This window comes from Zingiber officinale, chromosome 4A, assembly GCF_018446385.1.
Source record: "Zingiber officinale cultivar Zhangliang chromosome 4A, Zo_v1.1, whole genome shotgun sequence".
NCBI lineage: Eukaryota > Viridiplantae > Streptophyta > Magnoliopsida > Zingiberales > Zingiberaceae > Zingiber > Zingiber officinale.
In genome coordinates this window covers 61037059-61056220 of record NC_055992.1, presented here as the reverse complement: position 1 = coordinate 61056220, position 19162 = coordinate 61037059, and the positions used below count along the sequence as shown (strand labels likewise).

The following is a 19162-nucleotide window of genomic DNA, read 5'->3' as shown; positions in this document are numbered from 1 at the left end:
CATTCAGGGACAATGTTAATACAATAAGACTAGCATGTAGGTCAGCTCGATGACTTGATCTCACAAGTCATGGATATAGAGATATCAAGCTGACACATGGGTATGCATTAGAGAATGTATATTGAATGACCCGCCATGAGAAAGTATCATGGATCGTTATATGAGTGTCATATACTTTCTCATGTGGCTATTAGTATGACTATTAGTCCTTAGACCTGAAGTCACCATGGATCCCTACATAAGGAGTTATGTACTTTAGTTTCGTCAAACGTCACCTGTAACTGGGTGGACTATAAAGGCGATTACTGGGTATATAATGAATTATGTAGAGGGATGTGAGTGATGTAGATGGAATCTATCCCTCCCATATGATGGGAGCGACATCGGTATTCTTGATAGAGTGAGACCACTAAGTGCATGGCCATGCCCAAATGAGTCAACATTAGATGTTGAGCTCATTTGATCGAGTGAGTCTAACTTGGAGTTCAAGATTTAGATTGATTAGAGGATGACACGGTCTATGCCTCATATTGATCAATCTAGATGTCTAGGATAGAAGGACACTTGTCATTATTTTGTGAGTAGTCACAATTGGTAGTCACAAGGTGATGTCGGATCTCGACATTCTTGTAACTTGGGTAGTAATGATGTGTTGCTAGATACCGCTCATTACTTATGCTCCTAAATGGGTTTAGGGCATTGCCAATGTTACAAGAACCTATAGGGTCACACACTTAGGACAATTAGGTGGAGATTAGGTTCATATGATGAACCAAGAGGATTAGATTCATTTGATGAATCAAATTGGATTAAGAGTAATCCTAATTGGGCTAACTTGAGTTTGACTCAAGTTGATTCATGTGTTAAATGAGTCTAATTTAGATTTTGACTCATTGAATCAATTTAATTTAATGAATTAGATTCATTATATTAAGTTGGCTCGAATCAAATGGTTGGATTAGATCCACCATGGTAGAGATTGAGTCAAGTTTGACTTGACTTGAGAAGGAAGACCAAAGGTCAATTTTGACTTGACCTTTTGCCACCTCATTGGTGAGTTGGCATTAGGTGGACCAATAATGATGTTCCACATCATCATGGGTGCCACCTCATGGAAGTAACAAAGCCACTCTCTTAATGGTTTCATATTAATTGCAATTAATGCAATTAATGTGATTTTATGGTTTCATATTAATTGCAATTAATGCAATTAATGTGAATTTTGAAATGTGGCCGGCCACTTGGTTTTTGGGTGGAAAAATTCATTTTTCATTCACTTGTGTGCATCTTCCTCCTTCTCCCTCTCAAGCTCTCCCTCTCCCTCTCCTCCCTTGGCTGAACCACATAGGTGCTAGCACACCTTGGTTTTTGGTCATCTCCATCTAGTGTGTCCGTGTGGATACTTCTAGAGGACCGGCGCTTGACGGTCTTGAGATCCGGCATCATTTGGACGAGCGGGAACGCGAAGGGCATCGCATCAAGGGTAAACACTTTTTCCTCATAGATCTAAGTAGTAGATCAGTTTTTGAACTCGTACAAGAAATAGTTTTTCGAATTTTTTATACGAATCTTTGCACGGATCTACGGCTTTGGGTCCTTCGGGGTTTTCGCGACGCGAAAAAGCGGTTTTCGCGGCTCGAAGAACCCAACAGAAAGACGCCCTGACAGGGGTCGGGGTTCCGACGCTCAATGAAATAGTAAATAATGACCGAGCGGAAGGCCTAAGAGAAGGCAGGACATAATGGGCGCGCCGGCCGGCTGGCGCCGGGAATTAAGGCCGTCCGGACGCCCTTCGCGCCGGCCGGCCGGATGGACGTCCCGGCCGGGCGGTGGGTGAAGGATAGGAACATCTTCTGACAGCCGTCAAGTCCTATGACTAGGCCATACTCTAAGTCTGACAACAAGGTGTTCTGTTGTCCCATCGAAGACGTGATTGAACTGTAGCAGTATGGTGTCAGGTAAGCTCTCTGACAGATACATACCGAGGTATGAGCTGCGGACACGTATGTGCCTCGGTGGACGTGCATTAATTCTTTCACCACTCTATATAAAGAGCCTCTTCCTTCGCCGGAGGTACATATTCTACAGGCTTTGGAGCCACTTTTTCCACCACTCGCTTACCTGACTTGAGCGTCGGAGGGTCACCGCCGGGAACCCCTTCCCGGCCCGACTTCTGTGCAGGTTCGCCGGAGATTCGTGCGACCAGACGGAGGCCTACACCATCGACTAGGAGTGCGCCACGTGCCCAGCGTCCTTTGGTTCGGCGATTCAGACAAGATCAATTGATTTGATAAGTGTTTCATTCAAAGAATTAACCATATCTAGTCTACAACCAACTCGTGATGCTCTGTAAGTTTTTTCTTTTGGAGGCTGCAAAATTAGATGGATTGGCTATGAGTCATGCCTTAGAGATGAAGCTTAAATCTCAATTATGGTAGGTTAGCTAGATGACACTTGTTCAAAATGCTGATTATTTTTCATACAAGTTCGCTTGATTTGGTCATTTTCACCATCTTAAAACACTTGGAAATTTTACAACTCTATGTTCTGTTAGCTAGCAGAGCCAAATCTTTGGCCAACTTTTCTTTAGGATTCATATTTGTTTTACAATTACAAATTTTGGAGTAAAATTTCTAGAAACATTTAGTTGAAAAAAATCATAAAGAAAATCACTCGTGAAATTCTTTTGCGATGGATATGAAAGCTAGTTAAGAACCTTTTTCATTGAATCATTTTTGAAATTTACATGTAACTAAAAGTTGGCAATCCAAGTCAGATTCTCAAAATTTTCCTTTTATGGAATTGTAGTATAGCTAAGTTGTTAAGTTCTTGGTAGTGTACAGGAAAACTTAATCTTTTCCTACCAGATGGAGCATATAGACATGAAATACGCTTTACTATGAAAATGATGCACTACTTTAGCCATTGAAACCCTTCCATTGAATTATGTCAATCACTCGATTTTAAAGGTACTTGTATTATCAGATAAATTGATTGGTAGTATCTACTTTGCTCATCAACCAACCTTTTTTGTTATGGCCAAATTATTATTTTGTATTCATTACTTGCTTCTTTTTATGTTATGAAACACTTTGCAGTTTCTAGATGAACCACATTAAAACCCTTTGTGACTATATGTCCTACATGATATATTGTCGGCCTTAATTTCCTTCTTTACTTTAACTTCATGATTATTTTGGTTTGCAATCTTGTTGCGTTAAGTTTCTAATTCAATTTCATTATTTGGGTAATTGTTCTCTATATTTAATTTACTCTTAGATAATCTTATAGTTTAAAATTTAAACTAGGAATTAACATCATCATATTATTTCAATATGTAGACATAGACTTAGGGTTGTTCAATCTTAGTACTCTAAATTATTTTTAGATAAAAATATTTGTTGCTTTGTTTCCTTCATTATGTCTTGATTTTGTTTGTGTAGTTGGCAACTTCTATGTTTCTCTTTCTGCATCTACTTTTTAGATTCTAACTTTGTTGTGTACATACATATAGTAAATATTCACATTTACAATACATGGTATATTACTAGTGATCCGGTGTAGCATGTGATCATAGTCTCGGGGCGACTTTCGGATGAGCGATCGGAAGAAATCTCCATCCACCAGGCCTTGTGTGAAGGCATTCATCATGGTTTCCGAGGTGGCCGTTGGAATGTCCATCGCCACTTGGTTGAACCGCTGGATGTAAGCTCGAAGCGATTCACGGGCTTCTTGCTTGATGGCGAACAGGCTCACGCTCGTTTTCTGGTAGCGTCGACTGCTCGCAAAATAGTGGAGGAAGGCCGTTCGGAAATCTCTGAAGTTCGTGATGGATCCGTCCGGCAATCTCCGAAACCACCGTTGAGCCGATCCCGAGAGAGTGGTAAGAAAAACTCGGCACTTTACTCCATCTGTATATTGATGGAGAGTAGTTGTGTTATCGAACTTACCCAGATGATCATCTGGGTCGGTTGTCCCATTGTACTCGCCGATCGTCGGGGGTGCGTAGTGCTTTAGCAGAGGGTCTCGTAGAATAGCCTCTGAAAATTGGCGATTGATCCGCTTGGGCGATGCGTCCGCTCGGGGGGCTTTCCCCTTTCTGTCATCTCGCCTAGGCATTTCCTCCGAAGAAGATCCCCTATCCCTATGAGCTGGTACGGCTTCAGGGGTGCGGAATAGGGCTCGATGAAATGCAACGGTGGTCGGTGGTGCTTCCGCTCGACCACCAGACGCCGATGTTGCTTGCTGCTCCGGCCGCTCGGCTGTGGCTTTTTGTTTTTGCTCCACGAGCTTGGCAGCCCTTATCTCGATCAGAGCGTCAAGTTCCTCGTTCGAGAGTGTCACCACGTGTTGTCGTCCAGCCTCGTCATGGCTGCCGATCGGATGCAGGAGCGTTCCCACAGACAGCGCGAAATTAATCCTGTCCGAATCGCCGAACCAAAGGACGTTGGGCACGTGGCGCACTCCTAGTCGATGGTGTAGGCCTCCGTCTGGTCGCACGAATCTTCGGCGAACCTGCACAGAAGTCGGGCCGGGAAGGGGTTCCCGGCGGCGACCCTCCGATGCTCAAGTCAGGTAAGCGAGTGGTGGAAAAAGTGGCTCCAAAGCCTGTAGAATGTGTACCTCCGGCGAAGGAAGAGGCTCTTTATATAGAGCGGTGAAAGAATTAATGCACGTCCACCGAGGTGCATACGTGTCCGCAGTCCATACCTCGGTATGTACCTGTCAGAGAGATTACCTGACACCATACTGCTACAGTTCAATCACGTCTTCAATGGGACAACAGAACACATTGTTGTCAGACTTAGAGTATGGCCTAGCCATAGGACTTGACGGCTGTCAGAAGATGTTCCTATCCTTCACCCACCGCCCGGCCGGGACGTCCGTCCGACCGGCCGGCGCGCCCATTATGTCCTGCCTTCTCTTAGGCCTTCCGCTCGGTCATTATTTATTATTTCATTGAGCGTCGGAACCCCGACCCCTGTCAGGGCATCTTTCACTATCAGACGTTTACGGGCAGGCCGATCGGCCTGCCTTTTTTTCATGCGTCCGGTCGGCTCACCCTTCTTCGACGGACCACCTGGCCCTTTGACCTCCACGTGGCGTTGACCCCTCGTTAGGGGGTCCCGGGCTCTTACCACCGGATCATCAATGTTGACTTAAAATGATCCTATGGGGTAAACTAGGCAACTACAATCAAATGGAGATTTGATAAAGTCATCGTATAGCCCACAATGAGATCAATTCATTGAGCTTCATATTTTCATTAGATAAACACAATTAGAAAAGAGTAGCTTTCTAATTTAGATCTTTCCAACAAACAAGGTTCGCTTAACAGTCCAATCTTTCCAGCAAACAAGATAAAATGAAAAATCAACAAGAATACTAATCGAAGTGTCGTTATCAACAAATATGACTACAACACATTTTTAAAGCACAACAATCATCACGGAAATTTTCAAAACCCTAATCTTTGAAGCACACAAGCTCAAAGAAATCTCATCTATTAGCGATCAAAATGATTAGCAAAATCTGAAGGAACAAACAAACAAACATCAAAAGAAGAAAGGAGTGGGATTAAGAAATGAGATTGTACCAGTGAAGCGAGATGTTTAGCGAAGAGGGCGAACATACCTTCATCTAAGAGGGCGGATAGGGGTTCAACGAAGAGGCTTGGGCAGAGAAATTTAGCGGAGAGGGAGTTTAGGGTTTGGGCGGAGATGTTCGGCAGAGAAGGAGCGGTGGAGAGGTTGAGGCGGAGGTACTTGGTTTGGTGAAGTCTTTTGAACGCGAGAAAGAAGTTTTGGCCGGACGAAGGAATATTTGTTGTAGTGCTTCCTCAAAGGAGATGGTGGCGAGGTTGGGCAACTCCGGGAGGAAAGCAGTCTCATGGGAAGGGAGCAGAACCGAACACAAAAACAGGAGGAAGTAAAAAGGAAAAGATAAAGTATGGACTACCGGAATGCGAAGAAGGTCTCCTCTTCTCACCCAAAGGGAGGAGTTGGAGGAGATGCGATGTGGTTGGATGGAGAAGCAAGGGCATCATGTCTTGATCCTGATCGGGAGAGGAAGGGGCGTCGATCTAGGAAGGGGAAGAGGGAGATGAGGTTGAGAGAGATGGTCGGAGGTTTAGGTTTAGGTTTAGGCTGAGAGAGATGGTCGGAGGAAGGGGCGCGATATAGGTTTAGGTTTGGAGGGAACTTCACAGTGTTACAAATTTTGACTTGTGGGAAAATTAAAATATTTTATTTTGGTTCATTAACATCGGGTTTTAAAAACCGCTGTTAAAATCGGTGTCTATTAACTAAAAAAAAGGCGCTCAAAGATATCGCCTAAAAAACCGATGTCTATGAGCGAAAATCTACGCTCATAGACACCAGTTTTTGGAAAAACCGGTGTAAAATACTCAAAGACATCGGTTTTTGCTTAAAACCGTTGTTGTTCCACCGATGTCTATGAGGGTTTTTGTTGTAGTGTTCTTCTTCCTACAACTCAAATTAGATTCTAAAGAGATTGAATTGAGTTTAGGAGATACCTCTTTCTTACCCATAGGACATTTACTCTTGTAGTGTCCCTTTTCATTGCACCCGAAACAAATGATGTGATCTTTTGACTTTGCTTTGGTGGAGGTGCTCACTAGGTTGACTTCTTCCAAGATTTCTTCTTCTTCTTCTTCACTTGTCTTGGATTCTTCTTCAACCTTTGAGGATGAAGATGCTATATCTTCCTCATCCACACTTGTGGATGACCTTTCTTTATCCTTTTCCTCAAATGTGATCAAATTTACTTCCTCTTCTTCTTTTGATGTTGAATTGGTCTCCACATCCGATTGGTCCTTCTTCTCCTCTTGGACCACTTCATCACTTTCTTCGGATTTTCCTTCTTTTTCTTGTGTAGGCAAAAATTCCTTCCATGGTAATTTCTTCACTTTGCTCCACAATTCATGGGCGTTCTCATATTTACCTACACCACTTATCGCATTAGGAGGCAATAAATCAATTAAAATTGCTATTACCTTTGAGTTTGCCTCCGATCGTGAGGTTTGCTCCTCCGTCCAATGTCGTGTTCGGAGCTTCTTTCCTTTCTTGTCCTTTGGGACTTTGAATGGCTCCTTTACCACCATCATGGTGTCTCAATCCGTGTTGAAGAAGATCTCCATCTTCATTATCCAATAGGTGATGTCCCTAAGGCTTCCTCCTTCAAACTTTGGAGGTTCAATCAAGCCGGTCATCTTTTGCCTCCTTGGCGGTTAGTCCAATAGAGAGCGTCCTCGCTCTGATACCACTTGTTGGGGATCGGTCGACCGGCTTGAAGGGGGGGGGGTTGGATAGACGATGCCCCCAAATACTCGCTTCTTTCTACAACGTTAGTGCGTAAGCGGAAATGCAAACAAAGCAAGTAGAAAGCTAAATACTAAAGGAAAGAATGCAAACCAAGCTACACGATCATTTACGTGGTTCAGAGATAAGGCTCCTACTCCACGGCTGTTCGTAAGGTGGACTATCCCTATCTGTCGGTGGATTACTCCCCGGAAGTCCTACGGCTAGCTCACGTAGCTCCTTGTGGGTGGAGAAACCTCACCACAACTCTTACCAAGGACTCTTGAGAAGCTAGGGCACTGGTAGACTACTAATAGGGGTTAACCACCTCTATTTCGTCAACCTCAACCGAGCTTCCAAGGCTTGGTTATATAGGCTACGGGTTGGAAAACCCCGCCTACCAGTCGACTGCTAAAACATGCAGTCGACTGCCCTCTGTGGAAATTCGACCGTTACATTCCAACGGCTCGATTCCACACTAACCGAGCGAACAGAGACATTCTGTTCGCTGCCAGTCGACTGCATCAGTCGACTGCTAAAACATGCAGTCGACTGCTACAGTACTGCTACAGTAAAACCCTAAAACTAGGATTTTACTCCGAGTACAATCTCTCATGCACTTGTACCCTCACCCTTATGACTCATTTGACGCTTTATTTGCAGCTTTGACCTCTTGCCTTCAAGCCTACTTCCTTTGGCTCTCGTCCCTCGGATGCATTCAAGCCCTCGGCTCGTCCCCAATGCCATCCTTCGCGTATGCCTCGAAGTCGCTTCCCTCAACCCTTGTCCTCGCTGCCTTGTCCACGGTCCCTCGGATGCTCCATCTTTCACCGGACCCGAAGCCATCAACCTGAGTCACATGTGTATCCTGCAAACCTGCACAACTCAAATACACATATCAAATACAAGGGTGAACCTAACTTAAACCCTTTGCCCAAATACCAAAACACATGGTCCCGCGGACTATCGGGATTGCTCCAACACCGCCTCCCTCTCCCACCTCTTTCCCACCTTCACCGCCGGCCTTCACTTCTCCCCGCCAATGCCGTTGTCGTTGCTTGAGGTTCTCTTCCTTTCGGGTGTCGCTCACGCCGCCTCGCCTTCCTCTCCCCTGAGAAATGTCACCACCACAAGGACCCGCATTGCCTCCCCTGCCATGACGTCGCTGCCTCCGCCAACCAACAACCTCCGAAAGCGCTGCACAACCCTCTACGCCGCCTTCGCCGCCCCCATAGTGTAAAACGCTCCACCGGCCAGTGTTGCCCTACCGCTATCCCCCTTTCCAACGTCGTCTCTCTCTCTCTCACACACACATACACATTCACCAGCAAACCTCCGATGCCTCACTCCTCTCATTACAAAGCTATGGTCGGCCTGTGCTGCAATTCTTCGTTTTCCTCTAAACACCAGCCATCTTCCGTGGCTCCCGTAACAGGCGCCATTACCACTCCACATCCCCCGTGAGCAGCCACCAGCTGCCGATGCTGATGCCGGCGTCACTACCGGTGCCCCTGCCATTGAATCCGACCAACGGGCACCCCTCTCAATGGATCTGTCTTGCCGATGCCCTTGCCATCTAGCATTCCTCTCGACCCTTCTAATTTAGCCCGTCTCTGGCCTTTGAGCCACTGTTATTCTCGGCCTTCGCATCGTTATCTTGTTCCAGTCTGCGTGCCAAAGTCATATTCCAGTCTACGTACCGATGTATTATCTTAGCCTATGTGCCGATATCATATCCCGACCTACGTGCCGAGGTCGCATCCAATTTCGTGCCACCGTGTTCGGCTTCGCGTCGTTAGATCCAGCTCTCCAGCATGTTCAGAGTTATCTGCTCTTCTAGGTCACGACAACTTGAGCAACGTCCCGATGAGCTTATCGATCCACCAGAGGGCTCCCCCTTGGGCCAAGGTACGTTACCATACCCACTCTTCATTCATTTTGTTATTCTAGTATTAGTCTGTTACTTACATATTCATCTGATATGTCTCGAGCATCGGGGTACCAGGGACCGGGGTAAGCTGGTCGTTGGCTATAAGTAGTGTTGACCAGAGGACTTCAGACGACTTGGTCAACATAGAAGTCATCTCAGCATACCCCCTTCGGGACATCGTGATTCGGTCAACATTCCATCCACCTTACCCGGTGGTCCGTCTGACTCAAATTTCGGACAGGATCACCCCACTTGAATGGAAATTATAGATAAGTTTCAAGTCTCAAATAGAAGTTTTAAAGGAAGACTATTGCATCAGGAGATGTAGCTTGTGACTTTGAACCTTCCATAGTGGAATACGATCAGATTTATTTGGCTCCCAATGAACTATGTCTTGAATTATTTAGCTGTTGGTGTAAACTAAGACAATCAATCTACACAATAACCCCTTCATTAGTGTTTTATTGAAGTGGCTCGTCTTCACACTTATATTGGTGATTTCCTATTAAGAGTATCTTACAATACCCTATTATACCCTTTACGGTATAATATAGAAATCATTAAGAATTTTTGTTCATCATTTACTCACTTTTTGTCTCCAGGAATGAGTTGAAGTAATTACTCCTAGGTGTCTCGAATCTTGTACCTTAGTTATCCCTTTTGAACCATGATCTTGGGATCTCCAGTCAACATGGTTGGGTTACCACTACTCAATTTAAATGTTGAGTTTTAGACTAATTTCCCTAGACTTGCAGTATAATTGATCTCTTAGTAGGCCTAACGAATCCACACAATTCTTCATATTCAATGAAGATTTTACTATTAGAGATCTACTACTTTAATTGTATTAAGTCATTTCAAAACTTATTATTTTACACTAGTATCATTCTCATAATTTTTTTAGATACCATAATGTATCATATATATTGTCACATTGAGTAATCCTCACATTTATAAGCTTCATTAGAAGGTTTGAGACCTTTCAATGTCTTAAGATTTTTCATTTCTATCTCACTGGGACTTGTGATTTACCGAAAGGGCATTTTTTATTATAATTTTCAAGATAAATCCAAAACTTTTCAGCATAACTTTTATCAACTTTTCAAATTGAGATGAATATGATATAGACAATTATTGAATATTACTCTTCATTGAGAAATATTCCTTGAGAAATATCCTATATTTATTTGGCACATGTTGATGTATTTTATGTCATTAATTCTTTAGTCCTAATTTGAATATTTATATCCAAATATTCCACATTTATTTGTTATCAAAAACTAATTTTCTAACCATTTTAAATTTATTTAATAATATCTTTATACATATAATTTTAAAATTTGTTTTATACATATACTTTATTTAGGAATGGACATCAATATGTTGGATGAACTATCTATTTTTTTAGATAAATAATAAATAAAACGTAGCAAGGACAAATTTGATAGAAACTAACAAGGGGCACGTCATAAAGTAGCATGATTTTGATGATAACGAAGAACAGAAGAGGATGTTGGATAACTTGTTTTGTTTTTTTTTTTAAAAAGTGTCAATTAAAAAGGACACTCTATTCTCTAATCACTAGACGGGTGTCTTTTTCCAATTAAAATCAAATGGGCGCTATATTTAAAAGACACTATTCAAAATCCCCTGAATGGATTTTAAAATATAAGTTTTATCTGGCTGTTATACGATGTATAGGTTACTAATTTTTACGAAGTATAATAACTGATTGTTAATTTTTATAATAATATTATTATTTTATATTAATTTTACTTATTAGTGAATGATAATCTAATTAAAACAACTATTCAATGACCAAAACAAACTAAAAGAATTTTATAACACTTATTATATTTTAAATAAATATTCTATATAATTGAGATTAAAATTAGCAAGTAATTAATACAATGTGCAGTAGTTTGTTGTTAGTTTTTATAATAATATTATATTATATTAATTTTATTTATTGGAGTATGACAATTTTAATAAAATAATATCTCAAAGAAAAAAATAAAAATTATTACACTTTAAATAAATATTATGTAGTCATGATAGACTATATAGCTATCTTTTATCATAGTATCATTATTTTATATTAATTTTATTTATTGGAAAGTAATAGTCTAATTACAACAATATTTCAATGCAAAAAGTAAATTAAGGGATTTTATAATATCTAATACATATCAAATAAAAATTATCTGATAATGATTAACGGTGTAAAAATTAATAGATAGTTATTATAATATGAAATAGTTGGTTGTTAGTTTATAATATGAAATAGTTTACTATTTTATTAAAAATCTTTCCTCTTTACTAATTAATTTTAGTGAAACCTAAAATGAATTTACGTTAATATCTTTTTTTCTATTCACATTAAAAATAATTCCAAGGTTTATTAATAATTCCACAAGTGAAACAATCAGTGATCTAGAGTTCGAGACTCAACTGTGACATATTATTATGAATCTTTCTCATCATTAATTTTCTCCGGTTGTTTTATATAAAAAATATAGTTCTGTATTTTACCCTAATGACTCTATTTTAGTATTTTAATGTTAAAATACTTTAATTAATATAATTTTATTATAAAAGATAAATGTGATTTTAATGTATTATATTACACACGCGACGCGTCTGCACGATCATTAGTATTGTGGTAAAATTATTTTTGAGATAAAATTATTGATAGGTAACCATTCGATTTCTATTTTTTTAAATACTCATCTAATATTTCTTTTTAATTTGAGTTATCCTTTTTTTTTTTTTTTTTACCCCTAATTAATTTCTTAATTTCCACTTTTGGTTTTGGACAGAAGTTTCCTCGGGGCCTGCAGAAGACCAAATGAACAAGCAGGTACGAAATCGGGTTGGTCAACACAGCGTTTGTGGTATGAAAGTCAAAGCTCACGGCCATGAAGTTGATTTATCATCCGTCAATGCCATTCGTTGTAATCAGATCCAATCGTGTGTCCTTTTTGGCAAAGGTTCTTCTATATTAGTGCCCTAATTTTGTTCACACCGCAACGCTGACGCTCCGTCGATCTCTCACGCTTTTCCCATCTCGGTGCTCTAATTCGATCGCCTGAGCACCTCCAAGAACCCCAATTTCTCAAGGATCCATGCGGGCGCGTGTGATTGAGGCCTGATCGAACGATGGATTCTGGGTTGAGAGTGGCTTGAAGAGCTGCGGCGGCGAAGTTAAGGGATCCTCTACGGAGGAAATGAGGGATGCTCTCGTGGATAGGGAGGATTGCGGCGGCGTGCTGAGGCCCGGTCCAGCGGTACGCGCGTATGAGGAAGGATGAGGAGGAGGAGGAGGATGACGCATTGCTGTGGTCGCGGGACATCGGGCGGCACGCGGCTGGTGACTTCTCCTTTGCGGTAGTGCAGGCTAACGAGGTCCTCGAGGACCATAGCCAGATCGAGATTGGGAGAGACGCCACATTTGCGGGGGTTTATGATGGCCATGGCGGGGCCGATGCATCTCGCTATATCTCGAACCAACTCTTTCTTCATCTCATGAGTAAGTTTCTCGTTTGAGATTATACATGGATGTTTTTATATTTTCTTTCGGATAGGTAAGTAAATAATTACGATAAAATACAAACTGTAGAATCCTGATTGGATGCACCCAATCTAGGCCCAAAAATCGTGAACACTTAGTGAAGGTAGACTAAACGTCAGATTGAGTATGTTCAGTAATTTGTTAACTGTGTATCTGTATCATATACAAAAATCTGATAAGGCAGAACCTGGACAGCTGCCCAGCCTTAATATGCTTAGCAGGTAGACATTATGGCTTTGGTGGATGATCAGCGGCCCTAGATTGTTCAATTGCCTCTCCCTCTGCTGGAGGAGGAGCGTCAGTCGAGGTAGCTCCCTTGCACCACAGTTGCACCTCCATCACCATGGCAAAACTGGTGCCTGGCCTTGATGCCATGCAGACCGGCAGATTGGCTGACCACCACAAATGCAGCTCTTGCTCCTTCACTGTTTGTCATGCCTGACTTCAGACCTTGTTGCATGGGCATCAGCCACAGATTGTTTGGTTGCCTTTCACTCTGCAGTAGGGATCACCAACAGAGGCAACCCCCTTGCCACCACAGCTGCACTGCCATCACCATGATGAGAATTGGTGCTGTGTCTAGGTGCATGAAGTTTTTTTTAGCTTTAGGTCACTTGCTTGCCTCTCATTCCACAAAAGGAATAATCACCAATGAGGGTAGCTCACTTGTCACCACAGCTGTGACTCCATCTCCATGACTTCAATAGGGAGATTGCTGGGAGTTTACTCTCAGCGGTAGGCCCCATTGTCAGGGCAGCTGAGTAAATGGCCACCCCAAGTGTATCTCCTTCTCCTTCCCTGCTTGCCACACCACACCTAGCGTGGACCTTGGTGTATGAGGCCATCAGCTTCAGGTCACTTGTTTGCCATTCTCTCCATTGAGGAGTTGTCACCAATGGAGGCAGCTCACTTGCCACCATAGTTGTGTCACCATCACCATGGCTTTGATAGGGAGGTCATCGAGAGTTGTCGCCGGAAGTTGCACTAATGGGAGCTATTGCTTCTGGTCTAGGACTGCCACCATTTGCCTTCCTATGCATGCCAACTTTGTTTTGCCAATTGTTTCAAAATCCGAATTACAAATTTGAATTCAAATTTCAGAAGCTGCCAACAAGCCAACACCATTTGAAACTGGGGTTTCACCATCATTTGGTTTCCATCAGGTGCATAATTTGGTCGATGGTTTCAAAATTTGAATTTCAAGTTTTGGATTCAAATTTCAAAACTATCTTACTTTTCCAGGATTTGATGCATGACAGCACCAATTTAAAATTCAAATCTTCGCTACCAATCACATGTGCCGCGCACATGACCCCTTCCACTGGTCGAAGATGAGCAGGTGGTTCACCATCCCTAGCCCCTGTAGCTCCTGTCAGTCACAACGTGGTATGCTTAAGTAGCAACCCAAAGTTGCTCTCATCCAGCGCTTTCCATCATCGAGCAGTAGTAGACGATGAGAGGTGTTCCCTATGCTCCTCAGCAATCAGAGATATTCCAATTTGCTTCCAAACTTCCAATATTAGCCCGACTGTAGCTTCCATTACCGAGCAGCAGCAAGCCATGAAACAATGGGAGCTATTGCTTCTGGTCTAGGACTGCCACCATTTGCCTTCCTATGCATGCCAACTTTGTTTTGCCAATTGTTTCAAAATCCGAATTACAAATTTGAATTCAAATTTCAGAAGCTGCCAACAAGCCAACACCATTTGAAACTGGGGTTTCACCATCATTTGGTTTCCATCAGGTGCATAATTTGGTCGATGGTTTCAAAATTTGAATTTCAAGTTTTGGATTCAAATTTCAAAACTATCTTACTTTTCCAGGATTCGATGCATGACAGCACCAATTTAAAATTCAAATCTTCGCTACCAATCACATGTGCCGCGCACATGACCCCTTCCACTGGTCGAAGATGAGCAGGTGGTTCACCATCCCTAGCCCCTGTAGCTCCTGTCAGTCACAACGTGGTATGCTTAAGTAGCAACCCAAAGTTGCTCTCATCCAGCGCTTTCCATCATCGAGCAGTAGTAGACGATGAGAGGTGTTCCCTATGCTCCTCAGCAATCAGAGATATTCCAATTTGCTTCCAAACTTCCAATATTAGCCCGACTGTAGCTTCCATTACCGAGCAGCAGCAAGCCATGAAACAAGTGCACCGTGCTTCTCGGCCTTTCAATAGCACTTTCTAGGGAAGAAAGAATTCCACCTACTTGCCTGTTAGTCTAATAGTAACAACAATCCTACAACTGCCATCACAACGACATCACACATGATACCTCAACCTTGAACTATTCCATTGCCGCTGACTCAACAACGGCAATGGTGTCATCACTGAGCAATAGCAAGCCATTAGGCATGCACCACATGCTCCCTAGCCTTCCAACAACCCTCACAAGGTACAAGGAGGTGCTCCACTATCTTGTCTAGCATATCAACATCATTTTCCTTCCGTCAACTTGGGATCCCTCCGCCACTATCTAAATAGTATCAATGGTGCCGCTTGTTTGTCCAGTGGCGGTGGTGTCCCCTATACATGCTCTGCACTCTTACATATATGGTAACAGTCTAAAGAGCCCCTAGTTCATTCCCATCACCTTCTAGAGAGAAGGAAGAGCATCTCTCTCTAAATAGGAGTACTGAGAACACTTGGATGTTTTTATATTTTTTTTATATACAACATTGCTTTATAAAATAACTACTCGTTTTATACTTTATAGTCTTATAGTGCTTCCTTTGCACTAGTCTGTCTTGATAAGGCAAGACCTTTCAAGGCTCCTACTTTTAGTTTGGTAGCAATGTAGCATCGAATTGTATTTCTTCATATGAACGAAACATAAGAACATAAGCTAGATAAAAGGATTCAAGTCTTTTTAGCCGTTTGTTGTTTTCTAGAACATGAAGGGGAGCCTTGGCGCAACGGTAAAGTTATTGCCATGTGACCAAAAGGTCATGGGTTCGAATCCTGGAAACAGCCTTTTGCAAAAAGTATGATAAGGCTGCCTACAATGGATCCTTCTCCAGGACCCCGCATGGCGGGAGCTTCGTGCACCGGGCTGTCCTTTTTTTGTTGTTTTCTAGAACATGAACTTTTGAAATATAAAACTGGTCTAATGAATAATAGTTTTACTGGAGTACAGATAAGAACTTATGCAATTTAATTTGATCCAAATTCTTGGGATTTGCAAATTTGCTAGAAGCTCAAGTTTTGTTTACCTTTGAAAAGACTGATGTAGGTCTGCAAAATGTAGTTGCATGTTTTCTCTTTAATTGAAGGATAATTTAATTGAAACAACTCGTGGCCTTGACAAGTCTAATGTACTCTATAATCTGCAATTGATGACGAAGAATTTGATGTTTAGCTGAATGAACGACACTTCATGTTTGTTTCGTTAATTGGATTTGAAATCATAAGTAAACATTGAGAATATCAAATATGAGTGTTTCAGATTTACATGCATGTTGGGTGGAATTGAATGATATTGTTCATTAACATGTTAGTTGTGTGTATTCTCCTCCTAGCTCCTTTGTATTTTCTATCAATATTATCATAGTAGTTATATGTTTATAGTTTGAAGTAATCTTTTTGTTAAGGTGGATAGTTTTTCTCAGGTTTTTTATCCTAAGAAAACATTATCTTGAAATGTTTCTGTTAACTTGTAGCAGTTAACGATTCTATGGATCATGTGTGGTAGAAAAAATCTTTTTGATACCCAAACTCTATTTCCTATGTTATATCATCTATATTTATTTTTTCGAGGAAACTTTATGATATCCTCATTAAATGGTCTTCCCATTTATCTAATGTTGTCTCTGTTAAAAATGTCTGCATTAAATTCAGAACCAATCTTCATCTCCACGTTTGTTGTTGATTCCTTCATTCTCTAGATACTTGTTGAAGAAAAGATGATGGGTTCTGTTTCCTGAGCATGAACTTTACACCAAATAAAATTTTGTATCCTACAAGCCAAAACATGACTTTTAGGTTTCATGGATTAACGTCTCTTTGGTGGATAATCATTGTAATGGACTAGTACTGGGTCAGAACCAAATTCTTCTGCATACTGAAGTTGGCTTGAGCGGAAAGTTGATTATGTTTTTCACCTTGTCTGCCATCATTTTTTGCTTCTTTTTTGCACCATCGTGATACAGACACTTTACTTTCAACGTATAAATACTAGTTCTATAAATTGCTGATTGATAATTTGCAGGGTATGCTCAAGAAAGTGGAACAATTAGCGAGGATGTAATTAGGAATGCATTTTCTGCAACGGAGGAAGGTTTTCTTGCTCATGTTAGGACAACACGTGAAATAAAGCCTCTAATTGCTGCAACTGGTTCATGTTGTTTGGTGGGTGTAATATGGAGAGGAACACTGTATTTGGCCAATCTTGGAGATTCTCGGGCTGTTGTCGGTTATTTAGGAAGGTCAAATAACATTATTACTGAGCAGCTGACTCGGGATCATAATGCTAGTATGGAAGATGTGAGACAAGAGCTTAAATTTCTTCATCCTGACGATTCAAACATTGTGGCTCTTAAGCATGGAGTATGGAGAATTAAAGGCATAATTCAGGTGCGTTTTTTTATTGCTGGCTGTTGCATTTTACATGATCATATTTTCTCTGGCATTTTATCATATTTAGATTCAATAATTATATTTATTGTTCATTTGAATTAAACTCCCTCACAAGTAAAGCTGATTCTCAGAGTCATTAGTAATTTATGCTTTTAATTTTGAAAACAAGATATACGGAAGTTTGATTCTATATGTATGTTCGATTTATTATCCTGAATCAATTCAACGAGAATGGCAGAAGCACTGAAAGGCTTTCCATCTATAAATGTGTTTGGCACCTTCATTGTAGTACTTTATTTAGATCTCTATCCTCAAATTGTTCACTTGCCACTGAGTATATATACTTTTTTTGTTTCAGCAAATTGACACGTTTTTTCTTAGGTTTCAAGAACTATAGGGGATGCATACTTGAAGAAGCCAGAATTTGCTTTGGATCCATCCATTACTCGTTTCCGTCTCACTGAACCTCTGCGCCGGCCAGTTTTATCTGCAGAGCCATCAGTATTTACGCGTACATTTCTTCCTCAAGATAAATTTGTGATATTTGCTTCTGATGGGCTCTGGGAACATCTTAGCAATCAACAAGCTGCTGAAATTGTCCATGATCATCCAAGAGAAGTAGGCTTCTAATGCAAACATCTTATATCACACTCTTTGCCTGTTGATTGGTTATTTTTCTTTTTCCGTCAGGGTATAGCAAGAAGACTGATCAGGACAGCATTACAGGAGGCTGCTCGGAAGAGAGAAATGAGGTATGCTGATATCAAGAAACTCGACAAGGGAATACGTCGCTTCATCCATGATGACATTACGGTCATTGTTATCTACATAGATCACGAGTTTTTGCTAGGACCAAAGGCCTCTGTACCAGAATTATCAATCCAGGGGTTTGCTGATTCTGTTGGACCTTCAAAATTTTCAACTCTGGATGGGACAAATTAAGAAGCTTGTACGTTTAATACTACCATATTCTGTTAAATTTAATATAATGTTGTTGCTTTATTATAGTTTGCTTTTATCATCAATTGTCTAGTTCAACTTTCTTTAATTCTCTATTCCAAGCTAGTATTATAAATGCTCGACTGTATTGAAAACATTCCTCTCTTCAACTTAGCTGCTGCTCATGAACAGGAAAATTGATTGAAACCTGAATCCTTGTAAAATCTTGGCTTTCTGCGGGTCTATTGTGAGCATTCCATTTGATTAATTTAAATTGATTTTCTTTATTGTATATGGAGGAATTTCATCCTGATGCTTAATTGTTTGAGATACAAGCTCCAGTAGATGACATTTAAATTGAGTTTCTATCTACACAGAATATTGGAGCTTTCATGAGCGCAACTCTTCATGTTAATCATGATGAACACTAATAGGCATGCAGCACAATGCTCCATAGTTCCATCACGGGGGACATTCATTAAAATGATGTTGTTATTCCACATCATTTTTATGCTACAATTCCGATTCTTTATATAACTGTATTAGAAGAAAGCATCCTGTAAAATTTTTATTGTAATGATTTTTATTATTTTCTTAATCTTTTAAGCGATCTATTTATTTATTTATTTTTTATAAAACTAATTACATAATTAGGATACATTTTTCTTCATCTTTAGAATAATATATATACACACTAAACTTATATATTGGGCGACGCAGAGTGTGTGTCACCTAGTTTTTTAAGATTTTATATTTAAAATTTAGGGATTATATTATAGTATTAAGTAAAAAAAATTTCAAATAATTTTTTTTAAGGTATTCATAAG

General features: G+C 40.8%; 1 protein-coding gene and 1 long non-coding RNA gene across 2 annotated transcripts; both read left to right on the top strand.

The window, feature by feature from the left end:
* Nucleotides 1–12206: 12206 nt before the first annotated feature.
* Nucleotides 12207–18471, top strand: LOC121969954 (probable protein phosphatase 2C 43). Its single transcript, XM_042520287.1, has 4 exons — nucleotides 12207–12778; nucleotides 17029–17393; nucleotides 17778–18014; nucleotides 18087–18471. Exons 1-4 carry the CDS (start codon nucleotides 12547–12549, stop codon nucleotides 18336–18338), a joined length of 1086 nt encoding a protein of 361 aa, XP_042376221.1. The 5' UTR covers nucleotides 12207–12546; the 3' UTR covers nucleotides 18339–18471.
* Nucleotides 12788–17021, top strand: LOC121969955. The gene is made up of 3 exons (XR_006108744.1): nucleotides 12788–13983; nucleotides 14063–14564; nucleotides 14644–17021. It is a non-coding gene; the product is annotated as an uncharacterized LOC121969955 (long non-coding RNA).
* Nucleotides 18472–19162: the final 691 nt, after the last annotated feature.